The sequence below is a fragment of the Ostrea edulis genome, chromosome 5, assembly GCF_947568905.1.
Source record: "Ostrea edulis chromosome 5, xbOstEdul1.1, whole genome shotgun sequence".
Taxonomy (NCBI): Eukaryota; Metazoa; Mollusca; class Bivalvia; order Ostreida; family Ostreidae; genus Ostrea; species Ostrea edulis.
Window position 1 is genome coordinate 1,706,890 of NC_079168.1, and position 15,418 is coordinate 1,722,307.

Consider the following 15,418-nt stretch of genomic DNA (forward strand, 5'->3'; position numbering starts at 1 on the left):
ATTGAAGTATCCGTGTAAAGTCCGGGGTCCTCCGTGTACGAAAACACGTACATGTATGTCTACGATTTGTACACGGATTGTTCCCAGAAACGACATGGACAGTCACGATAAACGCAAGGGAGAAAGATCGTGATAATCTGTGGACATCCGGGTATCTCCGTGAAACAACCGTGGATTGGACCGGCAGACACCGTGATCTTCCGTACGCTCCGTGATTACGCCGGCACCGACCGGAATTTTTTCCGGGGACCTACGGTTAGCTACCGTGCTTATCCGTATATATTGTATATTTGTTACTTGACCCTATCCCGTTGACTTTTTATGTCAATTGAAATTTAAAGAGTTTGGAAAGGACTACTTTTGTGGCGTAAGGATTTATTTTAAAATCAGAAAGCTATTCGGGCACGATTTTACCGTTTCTTTTCATTTAATTGCAGGTTGTCAAAATCTATCCCCTTAAACATAAACCAGTGTTATCAGTTGTGAAGCTCGTGATGCCAACGGTAAAGATTTGAAACTGAATGAAATGTCGTGAAATCATGAATTTGGTTGATATAAACATGTATATTTTTTCCCCAATCAGAACATTGAGTTTTGAGAGCATTCATAGTGTTTAACCCAAAATTGTCCTCATATTTTGTCAACCATCTTAAATTCTGCTTCAAGACTTTATTGGAATTTCGACGACCGAGAATACATCTAAATTAATCTTTGAAATCTGATATAATCATAATTTCTTTACTGTAACTTGATAAATCTGATATAATCATAATTTCTGTACTAAAAATCTGATATAATCATAATTTCTTTACGATAACTTGAAAAATTGTTGCATTTTTTTTTAAGGTACAAAAACGTTATTAATTATTTTCAATCGAGTAATATTAAACTTTATGAAATACGTTTTTGCGGTATATTGTACAGTGTTATAAGACGTTGGTGTGCATTCATCTAATGATCACAATGTACGTATTTGTGGTATATTGTACAGTGTTATAAGACGTTGGTGTGCATTCATCTAATGATTACAATTTGTGGTATATTGTACAGTGTTATAAGACGTTGGTGTGCATTCATCTAATGATCACAATGTAATTGTGTTACTTATATTGTGTTGACTCCAACAATCACGAATGATTGACTATTTCGGGTGGAGAGATTAAAAGTAGATTTTTGAGTGCAGAAAGGTTACGTTTAACATCATAGCAGAATAACAAGCACTATGACATCCCATACTTTTTTTTCATGTTTTCATAATTCCGTTATCATGTAGAAATTATAAATATATTTCACAATACTACAGAACTCAAAAGATAATTCAAAATACTACACAACTCAGGGTCGATTTTCTTTAAGATAGTCTTCAAGTTGTCAAAACCATGGTGTACAAGATGGAGTAAATGGTACATGTAGAATTTTATTGAGTTTCTTCTTCTTATCTGGATGATTATTATTGGTATCGTATAAATAAATGCTTTCTTAAATCTTTCATGATACGATTATTGGGGATAAACTGTGTACATGTATCTTGCTAGTTGATGACCAAGTCAATAGAAATCACGTGTTGGTGATCAGACCAAGAGAAATCACGTGATGGTGATCCGGCCAATAGAAATCACGTGATGGTGATCCGACCAAGAGAGATCAAAAGATGCCGATCAGGACGATATATATCGAGATATGGCGATTAGGCTTAAAATACCGGTGTGGCGACAATGTCTAGAGATATGAGGGTGTGATAAGTCTTAGAAATATTAAAGATGTGGCGACCAGACCTACGGAGATCAGAGAGATAGTAATTATCATAAAAATCAAGATATGCGTTCAAATTCGTAGTGTCTACATACATGTAGTGCTAGAGAACGCTATAACGAACATAAATATAGGGATAACAAGCAGTAATTCATACAGTGTTATCAATAGATCTAGATACATGTGGCTAACTTAGCAGCGAGACTAACTGCCATGAATCTGAACGTAGCCCAGGCTTACATATATCAGGAGATGATGCTCAGACTTAGAGATGATTATCAGATATCCTGTATATCGGAGGGGTGGGGGGTGTATATCATATTTAGGAATATTAGGAATAGACAGAGCAAGACTGAGATATTACATCTAGGACAGTACAGTACTGAGATATTACATATAGGACAGTGTAGTACTGAGATATTACATCTAGGACAGTGTAGTACTGAGATATTGCATCTAGGACAGTGCAGTACTGAGATATTACATCTAGGACAGTGTAGTACTGCGATATTACATCTAGGACAGTGCAGTATTGAGATATCACATCTAGGACAGTGTAGTACTGAGATATTACATCTAGGACAGTGCAGAACTAAAATATTATATCTAGAACAGTGCAGTACTGAGGTATTATATCTAGGACAGTGTAGTACTGAGATATTACATCTAGGACAGTGCAGTACTGAGATATTACATCTAGGACAGTGCAGTACTGAGATATCACATCTAGGACAGTGTAGTACTGAGATATTACATCTAGGACAGTGCAGTACTGAAATATTATATCTAGAACAGTGCAGTACTGAGGTATTATATCTAGGACAGTGTAGTACTGAGATATTACATCTAGGACAGTGTAGTACTGAAATATTACATCTAGGACAGTGCAATACTGAAATATTACATATAGGACAGTGTAGTACTGAGGTATTATATCTAGGACAGTGTAGTACAGAGATATTACATATAGGACAGTGCAGTACTGAGATATTACATCTAGGACAGTGTAGTACTGAGATATCACATCTAGGATCAAACAAAGTAAGACTGAGATATTACATCTATGACAGTGCAGTACTGAGGTATTATATCTAGGACAGTGTAGTACAGAGATATTACATATAGGACAGTGCAGTACTGAGATATTACATGCAGGACAGTGTAGTACTGAGATATTACATATAGGACAGTGTAGTACTGAGATATTACATCTAGGATCAAACGGTGTAGGACTAAGATATTACATCTAGGACAGTGCAGTACTGATATATTACATATAGGACAGTGTAGTGCAGAGATATTACATCTAGGACAGTGTAGTACTGAGATATTACATCTAGGACAGTGTAGTACTGAGATATTACATATTGGACAGTGCAGTACTGAAATATTACGTCTAGGACAGTGCAGTACTGAGATATTACATCTAGGACAGTGTAGTACTGAGATATTACATATAGGATCAGACTGTAGGACTGAGATATTACATCTAGGACAGTGCAGTACTGAAATATTTTATCTAGGATAGTGCAGTACTGAGATATTACATATAGGACAGTGCAGTACTGAGATATTACATATAGGACAGTACAGTACTGAGATATTACATATAGGACAGTGTAGTGCAGAGATATTACATCTAGGACAGTGTAGTATTGAGATATTACATCTAGGACAGTGTAGTACTGAGATATTACATATAGGACAGTGCAGTACTGGAATTTTACATCTAGGACAGTGCAGTCCTGAGATATTATATCTAGGACAGTGTAGTACTGAGACATTACATATAGGGCAGTGCAGTACTGGAACATTACATCTAGGACAGTGCAGTACTGAGATATTATATCTAGGACAGTGTAGTACTGAGATATTACATATATGATCAAACTGTAGGATTGAGATATTACATATAGATCAGTGCAGTACTGAGATATTACATATAGGACAGTGTAGTATTAATATATTACATCTAAGACAATGTAGTACAGAGATATTACATCTAGGACAGTGCAGTACTGAAATATTACATCTAGGACAGTGTAGTACTGAGATATCACATCTAGGACAGTGCAGTACTGAAATATTACATATAAGACAGAGTAGTACTGAGATATCACATCTAGGACAGTGTAGTACTGAGATATTACATCTAGGACAGTGCAGTACTGAAATATTACATCTAGGACAGTGCAGTACTGAGATATTACATCTAGGACAGTGTAGTACTGAAATATTACATATAAGACAGTGTAGTACTGAGATATTACATCTAGGACAGTGTAGTACTGAGATATTACATATAGAACAGTGCAGTACTGAGGTATTATATCTAGGACAATGCAGTACTGAGATATTACATCTCGGACAGTGTAGTACTGAAATATTACATATAGGACAGTATAGTACTGAGGTATTATATCTAGGACAGTGTAGTGCTGAGATATTACATCTAGGACAGTGCAGTACTGAGATATTACATCTAGGACAGTGTAGTGCTGAGATATTACATCTAGGACAGTGCAGTACTGAGATATTACATCTAGGACAGTGTAGTACTGAGATATTACATATAGGACAGTGCAGTACTGAGATATTACATCTAGGACAGTGTAGTGCTGAGATATTACATCTAGGACCGTGCAGTACTGAGATATTACATCTAGGACAGTGTAGTACTGAGATATTAAATCTAGGATAGTGCAGTACTGAGGTATTGCATATAGCAGAATTTATTCAAAAACTTCTACTTGAGAAGAAAAAATGTCTTGCTGTGACTTTCGATTCGACATTTAGATATATAGACGACGTTTTGTCTATTAACAATAATAACTTTCATTCATATATCGATTCGATATATCCCTGTGAGCTCGAAATAAAAGGCACGACAGAGTCGTCCACTTCTGCTTCATACTTAGATATTTTATTGAAAGTAGACATTAATGGCAAACTGACAACTTAACTGTATGACAAACGGGATGATTTCAGCTTCTCCATCGTCAACGTCCCATATATATGTAGCAATATTCCATTATCACCTACATATGGTGTTTATATCTCTCAACTGATTCGATATGCAAGAGCTTGTTCTGCGTATAGTCAGTTTTTAAATCGAGACAAGCCACTGACAAACAAGTTGATGGTACAGGGGTTTCAACAATCTCGATTGAAGTCAGCATTTCGCAAATTCTATGGTCGTTATAATGATTTAATTCGTCAATACAACCTATCATTGGGTCAAATGCTGTTTGACGTGTTTCGTACCGATTGTTAGTCCGTTCTTGGCACATTGATTTTGACTACGGATAACTCCGTTTACCTGATCAGGATATAGGGCTCACGGCGGGTGTGACCGGTGGACAGGGGATGCTTACTCATCCTACGCACCTGATCCTACTTCTTGTGTGTCCAGGGGTACATGTTTGCCCAACTATCTATTTTGTATTGCTTATAGGAGTTATGAGATTGATCAATGTTCGTTATCTTCACCTTTCATAGGACAGTTTAGGACTGAGATATTACATATAGGACAGTGTAGTGCTGAGATATTACATCTACAATGTAGGACAGTGCAGTACTGAGATATTACATCTAGGATCAAACGGTGTAGGACTGAGATATTACATCTAGGACAGTGTAGTACTGAGATATTACATATAGGACATTGTAGTGCTGAGATATTACATATAGGACAGTGCAGTACTGAGATATTACATATAGGACAGTGCAGTACTGAGATATTACATATAGGACAGTGTAGTACTGAGATATTACATATAGGACAGTGTAGTGCTGAGATATTACATCTACAATGTAGGACAGTGCAGTACTGAGATATTACATCTAGGATCAAACGGTGTAGGACTGAGATATTACATCTAGGACAGTGCAGTACTGAGATATTACATATAGGACAGTGCAGTACTGAGATATTACATATAGGACAGTGTAGTACTGAGGTATTAGATCTAGGACAGTGTAGTGCTGAAATATTACATACAGGAAAATAACGCCAGATGAACGGAATAATGAGGATAATTCTTCTGAGTAAGTTGTTGTTGTCTACGATCAGTAGAGCCAGAAAAAGAGAAAGCAAGTAACTTTTATTGTCCCTTTCCCAACCCACGTCCGCCCTATCTTTCCCAACCCACGTCCGCCCTTTCTTTTCGAAATGGGCAAGAGAAATGTCGTTTACCATAACCATGACCTACTAAATTACTAAATAAGTTAAATCACCAGGCACAGGGAATGTTCAAACACATTGATAAAAAAAAATGATTAAAAAGTAAAGCCGCAGTACAAAATATTTACAGCACAGGATTCAAAGAACTATGAAAGTAGTCAAGAAGACGGAACAACATATGAACATTTCTCTTCTCGTCCACGTACCTGTTTCTGATGTGTTTGGCATTTAAACGTGTGAAAGGTACAGAAATGAAGGACATATGCGATTCCATACATGTGAAACGAACGAGTTTGTTTTGAACACTTTCAAAAACAAAGAAAATATTTATATTCAAACACGTTTTGTGTCCCCCGTCTATGTTATAAAAGTGTAACGCACCTACACACAGTGTACCGAGAAAAGATGATATGTATGATAACCGAATGATATATTTGGTCCCAATAGTCCGATATCGCTTTTTGACGGCCGTCTAAGATGGGACGTACATGTATTATAGCATAGCGATCGTCCCTCTCTCCGTCTATCCCGCTTCGTGTTCGGCTCGTAACTTAAATACTATGACACCTAGAACAATCAAACTTTTTCTGCTGATACATCTTGGGTGGGGGGGGGGGGGGGGTCGCACTTTAAAGTTAGGTCACTGTTACATGTACCTTTGATTAAGACGATACATGACCAAATATGGCAAAATCCTGCCCGATTCGTAACTAAAGAATTAATTGGCCAAGAATCATCAAAGGTTAATACATCTTCGGTAGGTGTGTCGCGCCTAAAATGAAGGTCACTGTGACCTATAATTAAGATGATATGGCCATATATGGCTTCTAGATTTGAGTCCTAGAATCAACAAACTTTGTCAATTCTGTATAGAAATGTAAATTGAAATTTAAAATCAGGTCATTAAAACTTTTGAAATATTAAGTATCGAGGAAAAAACAATGTTCTAAAGGAGATAATTCCTACATATGCAAGAGTAATGCAGTAATTCTATTCAATAATTACATGTATTACAGCAAGAAATACACATTGTTAAAATGTAGCTACATACTAATTAATATGAATAATTAGTTTCCAACATGAATCATATAAATATCTGCAATATTGTACTGCACAATTTGTACAGAATTAACAAGCACATCACACAACAGATGGAGGAATTGTCTCATGGGAATAATAGTCTGAGCCATGAGTTTAATTTTGATTAGGCTATCCAATTAAGATTCCATTTGTCCCTGGGGAGTAATTATCTAAGCCGTGGTGTTTCAAAGAGTTCAGCTGAACATGCAGAAATCATTTTGATAAGAGCTAAAAATTACATCTGTCCAGTTAAAGATTAATTATTGTGTATGATGTAAGAAGGCTGTGAAAATAATTTGTAATTCATACACTGTGAAAAAAAATCTTAATACATGTTTTGTTTGGTTTTTTAAAAAGTATACAATTCAAGAGATATGTTGACAAGTCAAATGCAATATGCAATAGACACATTACAAGGAATAATCTTGATTTTACCTCAGACTAAACAAAGATATCGGTACAATCTTCCAAGTAAGGTTAACATGATTTTGTGTCATGCATTATAATGAATAAACATCGGACGGGTGTATTATATATCGTGGCGGTGCACTTCATTATTTCATTTTTCCTTAATTACTTCCCCTTTTTTGAACCCATTCATTGTTAATTCCTGTACGCTGTAAATGTTTTAGTCTGAGATAGATCGATAGATGGCTATAGACACCAAAGGTAAGAATGCACTGATCAGCATTGACAAATTCAAAGCATTGAAAACGTTCATTAAGATAATGGATGATGGCCATGAAGGATATGGAGAAACGTAACTTTAATATTTAAGAAGTTTATTACGCAATAAAGAACCCCTAAACATGATGTCTTTCTCGGTTTCAACAATCAAGATCAATTTCTGGCCATCCACGATTGAGGAATCGATTACATAACGTGTTGGGGCCCCTCTTACTACGAGAGATGAATGGGGCATATAAAACTTTGATTGAAAAGAAAATTTCATTTTCTCCTCAAACTGATTTCCCCCTTTCTTTCATTTATAGATGAAAAAGGTGAAGCGAACGAACAGTGACCAATGTTCATGAATCCAATAAAGAATACAAAATTGAAAGTAGGTCAAACACGGACAAATCACAAGTTGCATGCATTTGGGAGGATATCGTCAGTTGTAAAGTTCGTTTACAAAAAGGACATAATTCACATCGTATCAATAGCATATGACTCGGTATTTTTAAATTAATTTCGTCTTCTTAAAAAGAATTCTAATTATATATCCATAAATCCATAGGTACCTGGGTCATGATCAAGAAACCATGGAAGAATTTCAGTAAATGTCAATTTGTTCTTTGGTCATTAATGATCTTCTAGTGTATTTTGCAATGAAGCTTGACTATCCATGTCAGAATAACAAACTTTAGATTGTACTTTTAAAAAAAACAGGTCTGTCGAGATTGTGGTCTGCCAGTCTGGTCTTAAATGGATTGTATAAAGCAAATCGATATAAAGAATTCTAAACCTCTGTTAAATTTTCATTTGAACGAAGTCCCACTGACATCGGACAAAACCTGAAGGACTTCGCATTTTGAAATGATTCAAAGGAACAATGTATATAGAATCAGTGGACAATCGTTCATTTAAAAAAAATGACATGTAGAAATACATGCACACGTGTCTCCATGTATCTTCATTGACACTAAACGACATATGCGCGTTCCTGTCATTGAATAAGTTTTGTGATCAACTGTGTGTTGTCACAGCGCGGTTGGGACAAAGAGAGATAACTCTAATAAGACAGATATATGTCAGTATCAAGGTGATCTCTCAAAGTTTCGAAATATATTTATCTCGAAATTTCGATATTTTCATCTCGAAATTTCGATATATTTATCTCGAAATTAAGAGTCGATTTCCTCGAAATTAAGAGAGAAGATCTAGAAATTTCGAGATAAATATCTCGCAATTACAATTACGAGGAAAACTTTTAAAATTACGAAAAAGGATTCCAAAATTTTAGCTGTATAGGGAAATGATAGGCTGTATATTTCTGAGCCGTAGTAGAATAAAATGCCAGGATAATCTACTAGGTATCACAATATTAAAGCTTCGGCTTCTTGACCTCGGAAGTTAGTCTGCAACATCCATGCACGAAAATGCGCACTTTATTTCTTAATTAACATTAGTTGATGATTTAATCAATTTCGGAGCTTCTGGTGGTACGGTATATGACTTTTTAGAATCTTATAAACACTGAAAATTAGGTCATATTATTTTGTCGTATGCATCGATACATGCATGTACAATATTTTCACGAAACCTCGGGTTGATATGGGATGTAAATATCCGAAAAAGAATGCTGTTTCAAAAAATGAAAAATGTCATTTTCAAACTAAACAGAATTTTCCCCCGCTGACTATGAATACGGGACTCTCGAGATAGGGATTCACTCTGAATGTAATATCGTAGGGCATACGTCACTTCCGGATTACAATAACAACTAAGTAAACAAGCATGGGGGACTTCAATTGCAATCAAGTTCCAGCATTAAAATGCTATCTTTCCAAGAAAGGAATCGCTACAACCATTTATTGTAAAACGCTTTAGATTAGATTATGTGAGTTGGCGAGGTAAATAAATCCCGAGAACGAGGAGATGAGAGACGATTACAGTGTTCAGAATTAACCATAGACTGAGTCTATGTCAAATGGCACCGGTCTATGCCAAATGTAATTGAGATGGACCAAATTGTCTCATCACTTTCTGTTTTAAGAAATTAAAATCAGCCCCCCCAAAAAGTAATAATAATAATATTGATAGATAAATAAAAAGAATTGATAATAAAGTTTTGTTGAGTTGTGATGTAAACATGGCAACATCAATGTTCCATTAAGCGCTTTCGTGACCAGGACTTTTTAAAAATGTTAATTCAATCATAACTAGCTTGTGTGTTGATTGTGAGTATTCTCACCTACGCTGGCCGCCATTCTTTCTTGTGATATATGAATACACATATCGACATAAAATTCGCGATGCAACTACCATCATATCATTGTGTACACACAGGTCACGTGCTACCCACATTAGTGTTAGCTTGATGAGGCGACCTCTAATACGCAAGTTCCGAGTTACCCAAAAGTTATTTCCCTTTGTCGAACTCTTTCGCATTTTATGACGTATGGTGGGTACACAATGTATACATGATATCGTAGACTGGCATTGTACATAACGATTACGTACGATTAATGTAATGAAAGCGTAACTTTTTTTTTTTATATCAATCACTGGTATGCATATTCCGGCCATATGAAGCATAATTTGTTTGAATAAGATCATCAAATTGGCTATTGAATCATTATTCGTTTCCTCTTCTACATGAGTGACGCTTTTATCAAAGAAAGATGGCAATTAACAGTATTTGTTTGAGCCATTTTGTTATCCAATACTCATAAACTCACTAAAGTTGCCTTTTCCCTGAGATATGATGGTCTCAGAAACTCTGGATGTTATCTTTTAAGAAATAATACAACGATAGTAATTAGCAAATGTCATCATATTTTACGTCATAATTTACGGAAGAGTTCGACAAAGGGAAATAACTCTTGGGGGAACTCGGAACTTCCGTATTATAGAATGCCATCATATATTTGACTGTCTATTGGTACGTCCGCAAACTTACAAACGAAAACCTATTAGCGTCAAGGGGGAAATTACCAGTAATTATCCCTTGTATGGGAGAAGGGTAGTCGAAATTACGAGAAAAGATCTCGAATTTTCGATTTAATTATCTCTAAAGCACAGGAGAATATTAGGAAATTATGAGATAACATTCTCGAGATAACGAGAAAAGATCTTTGAATAACGAGAAAATATTACGATTTGATCTTCTCGAAATTACGACAAAATATATGGAAGAAAAGAAGAGAATAGATCTCGAAATTACGAGTTAATTTTTTCGAAATTACGAATAAAGATTCGAAATAACGGAAAAATGTCTTGGAATTTTGAGAAATTACCTAACAGTTACGAGAAAAATTCTTGAAAGAACGAGATACATGTAAGATCTTCTCGAAATTTGTAAAATATCATCTCGAAATTACGACAAAAGATCTCGAAATTAAGAAATTACGGACAAGATTTCGAAATTGTTAGTTAATTTTTTTTAAACTACGAGGACAGATTTCGAATTTCTCAAAATTTCGAGCTGACTAAAGATCTATATTTTTCACAATTGAAATTACAAGCTTCCTATTTCCAAAGAGGTGTCGAACCCGGGACCTAATGAAATGATAGGATATTCATTTTGATTATAGTACAGTTATACCTTATAGCCTTTAGATTTAGACGCTAGAACCTTCCTCTTTGGTGAAACAAGCAAAAGTCATCTCAAATTTCTTTAATGTATGTTGCATCGCAATTTATTCGTAAAAAATACTTTCGTAGAGTTTGATACCCAAATGTCTGTCCATATCTTTAACGATTTCAATTGAAGTTAACATTACTTGCAAATAATTTCTCACAGTACCTCACAATCCTACTTTATCATCTGTTCCATTGCTTGCTTGTGAATGCAATGCATAATTTTCCTTGTCTCGTCCAATCTGATTAAAATAAGATCTTTGATCCGCTCCGTTATTGTTATGTCGCTACACAAAGATCTGAAGACATTCCGTGTGGCGACATAACAATAACGGAGCGGATCAAAGATCTTATTTTAATCAGATTGTGTCTCGTCTTATCATTAAGTGAGTCAACCAAATCATTCTTATTTAATACAGTCATTTTATCGGCCCTTGTGGAAATGTTCGTGGCACTTTGTTACAGGAAGTTTGTTGTGGTACGTCTGACGTATATGTTTTATGCATTATTTTTACGATGGAGTGAACTTTTAAACTTTTCTGATTTTTTCCAAGTTGTACATATGTTTGGGTCTATTTTTTATATGCCAAATATGCCATAATTTTTCACTAGTTATAATATGTCGGATGACACATATTTTTGTTCTCAGGTGCAAATTTTGCGATGTGGCAATTTGTCATTATGCATTGTCTGTACATTTTACTTGTATGTAACTTTTACTTATATTTGAATCCTAGTTTGTGTTCCCTTTACTGTCATTTATTGTATATGTAATAAATGACCTATTTTATTGTTTTTGTTTATTATTTAGTACAGACAGACAGGTATACATACACAAATGTTTAATGTTTCAATTTTCTAATGAAAATCAAATATAATTAATGTATAGCGTTAAATGTACTTTGTATGTTATACTTTCAGGGAGTGCTGGCGATATTGCAATGTACATGCCTATCAAATGGTACTTAATATTTATCATATCTTACAATCAGATAATTCATTTTCAACTAAGAAAGTCGTGAAACGCGCATGATTCATTCGACTGTAAAATCTTATCAGTTTGGCACCTAAATTACTATCAGTGCCGCCTGTGTATATTGATCTTTTACGACATTGGTCACCCTTTGATGCCTACTTACAGCAGCGTCCACGAGTATTCGTCTGGTGAACGGAATGCGGGCGCACGAGGGACGGGTGGAGGTGTATCACGGGGCGTGGGGGACGGTGTGTGATGACTATTTTGGGTCAAAAGATGCAGCTGTTGTGTGTAGAATGCTTGGCTACAGAAATGTGTAAGTTAGCTGCAAAACTGTAGCTCTCTGGGAAAATATTGGGACAAATCAGAGAGCTTCAGATCCAACCCTTATAAAAACCTTCCATTTACGGCGCACAAATAAATCCGCACGGTGGAGGCTATATTCTTGTGTCGCCGTCATATGAATTTTATATTTAAAAAAAAAATTCGTAATGTCTAGATGAGAACTAATATCCCCACAAATATTTTAGTTAATATTTTAAAAAATGAATCATCCCAGTTCTGCTAAATAGTAATTATTCAAATAGGTAAACTCCCGGCTACGCGGCTTTCATTAGTCTCTTCCAGTCCCTATCCCTGGCACACGAACATAAGGGACCAAACAAGGCTTTTGTAGCATTTTCAATAATCAAGAGCTTATTTTACTTTTCGATAAACTATGAGCTTTTTAAAATCTTTATTATTTATTCGTATTTATAATAAATGAAGACAGAAAACATAAATTGCAACGAATATTATGAATAGATACCAATAGCAACACGGTTTGAATTGACCGGCTACCTAAGATGGTTACGTCAATGAACGAAATCATTAAAAGCTGTGAGTTTTGGGGTCGTATGAGGCTTTAATGAATATTTGAAGGTATGTTTGGACACAAGGACAGTAGGAAAATATGTTAGGAATATTTTGATATTAAATTTATGAGACGGCGATACAAGAATACAACAATATGAGGCCTCAACTGTGCGCATTTTTTATGCGCCGTAAATCGAGGGTTTTTATAAGGGGTGGCACTGTAACTCTCTGATCTGTGTCAATATTTTCTCAGAGAACTACAATTCTACAGCTACAATATTGCGAGCCTGGCCATATGGAAATTACCAAAATTTGAAATATCAAAATCAGCATAAATGTCCTCGGCATTCTTATCAGATGCATGTCCGATTAAAAATCGGAGTAACGTTAATGGTACCTTCACATTCACGGATTTTTCTTACGGATCCTTACGTATTCCACAAATCCTTAAAAGTACACGGATTGTTACGATTTAGACACTTTAAAGAGCTATTTAAGAACGTTTTAAGAGTATTTACGGGCCATTTACAGTTTATTACGAGTTTTTGCGATGCATTTACGGCAAACATTTACGATTTCTTCCGAGTAAACACATATAAATACGAGCAATTTACGATATTTTGCGAGCTTTTTAGGGATTGTTACGAGTATATTACGGAAATTTACGATTTAGCTTAGCTTTTACGTGTAAATCACGACCTGTTAACGTGTTGATAACGTGCTGTTACGAATAGTTTGGAGTTAGTTACAATTGTTTACGTTTTTGACTCAAAAGTGTTCGCAATTGGCTTTGTATGATCATTCGACAACTGACATTAATGTGTAACTTTTTTGATGTCTTGATAACAACTGAAAGAAACTGTCAGATTTTGCGTCTTTTATACCTTTCCTTAATCGTAAAGTTTAAGTATGTACTCGTAAAGTAATCGTGTCTATACGTAATAGACCATTATAAGGCGCTCGTAATGACTGAACAATCCGTAAATCGATTGTAACTCGACGTGAATGAAATCGTAAATATCACTTAGCCATTCGTAATAATCCGTAAACAACTCGTAAACTATCCGTAACATATCATAAACTGACCGCAAAGTTTCGTTAATTTTTTTTTACGGATTCTTACGAGCAATTTACGTGTTTTTGCGACCAGTTTACGATATTTACGGATTGTTACAAGTTATTTACGGAAAATGAAATCCGTGGACAATCGTGAAAAATTTTTTAACATGTCAAAAATTTGCCCCTACTTTCACGGATCCTTACGAGTGTGTGCGAGTTGTGACGAGTTATTAACGGATATCGAAGAGTGATTTACGAATGCTTGCGATTGACTACGAGTCGGAGATCCGTAAGGACTCGTAAGAAAAATCCGTCAGTGTGAAGGTGGTATAAATGTATGATATATATATGTTGTAATTATTATGTAATCTAAATGGCTACGCCATAAAGTCGTATTTGTAAACTTGCGTTCTTTGGCGGGGATGGGGACAAAACTAATGAAAGTCGTGAGTTTAGTTCAATATTCAAATACATTCTGTGAAGCTGATAAAGAGTACAATGGAATAGCGCATATTAGTGTGGGTAAATAATTGTGGCTTGAGAAGAAATAGAATAATTAAATGTTCGTGGAGCCTAGATGAAGAGTAGTAGAGCTGTCTTTTTTATGATACAGAGTTAAATTACGTTCACTGTTTGTGAAGATCTTGAATTTGTGGATATGCACAACATTAGATTCCCGTAAAAACGAATAATTCAGGGGAGGGGGTGTTGTGATCTAGTGTAATAAATATGCTTTTTTGCTAACAAAGTAAGAAAACTTTCCAAACAATTTTATTCATTATTGCCTAGTAAAACAATTGTTTTTATGATTTTATAACCCTTTTCAAAGACACTGCCATTTCGCAAAGTCTTTCCAAAATGCGATTACATATGCACAGTCATGAAATTCTGAGTGGTAAGTATATAACATATATATGGGGAATCGAAAATAATTTTGTGTATAAAGATTCACTTTTACAATAAAATTATCCTTGCAGCTATGCCAAAGCGTACGGCCGCGCTCACTTTGGGCAAGGGAACGGTAACATTCTCATGGATAACGTTCAATGTGGAGGGAACGAGTCGGATATATCAGCGTGTACATTCAGGGGATGGGGAACACATGACTGTCGTGCCACCGAAGATGCTGGGGTTTCTTGTGGTAATTTACTAATTACGCTATCGAAAATATGATTAGGTCAACTGCTTTCCTACGCTTGTACATCTTAAAG

At 35.4% G+C, this 15,418-nt stretch overlaps 1 protein-coding gene across 1 annotated transcript in view; it reads left to right on the forward strand.

Moving 5' to 3' along the window:
- The window catches only part of LOC125650383 (deleted in malignant brain tumors 1 protein-like), a 41,090-nt gene that overhangs the window by 438 nt on the left and 25,234 nt on the right, over nt 1-15,418 (forward strand). Inside the window, exons 2-4 of the mRNA XM_048878641.2 lie at nt 12,239-12,278; nt 12,459-12,609; nt 15,185-15,348. Coding sequence (XP_048734598.2) covers nt 12,239-12,278; nt 12,459-12,609; nt 15,185-15,348 — 355 coding nt within the window. The remainder of the gene's footprint in view (nt 1-12,238; nt 12,279-12,458; nt 12,610-15,184; nt 15,349-15,418) is intronic.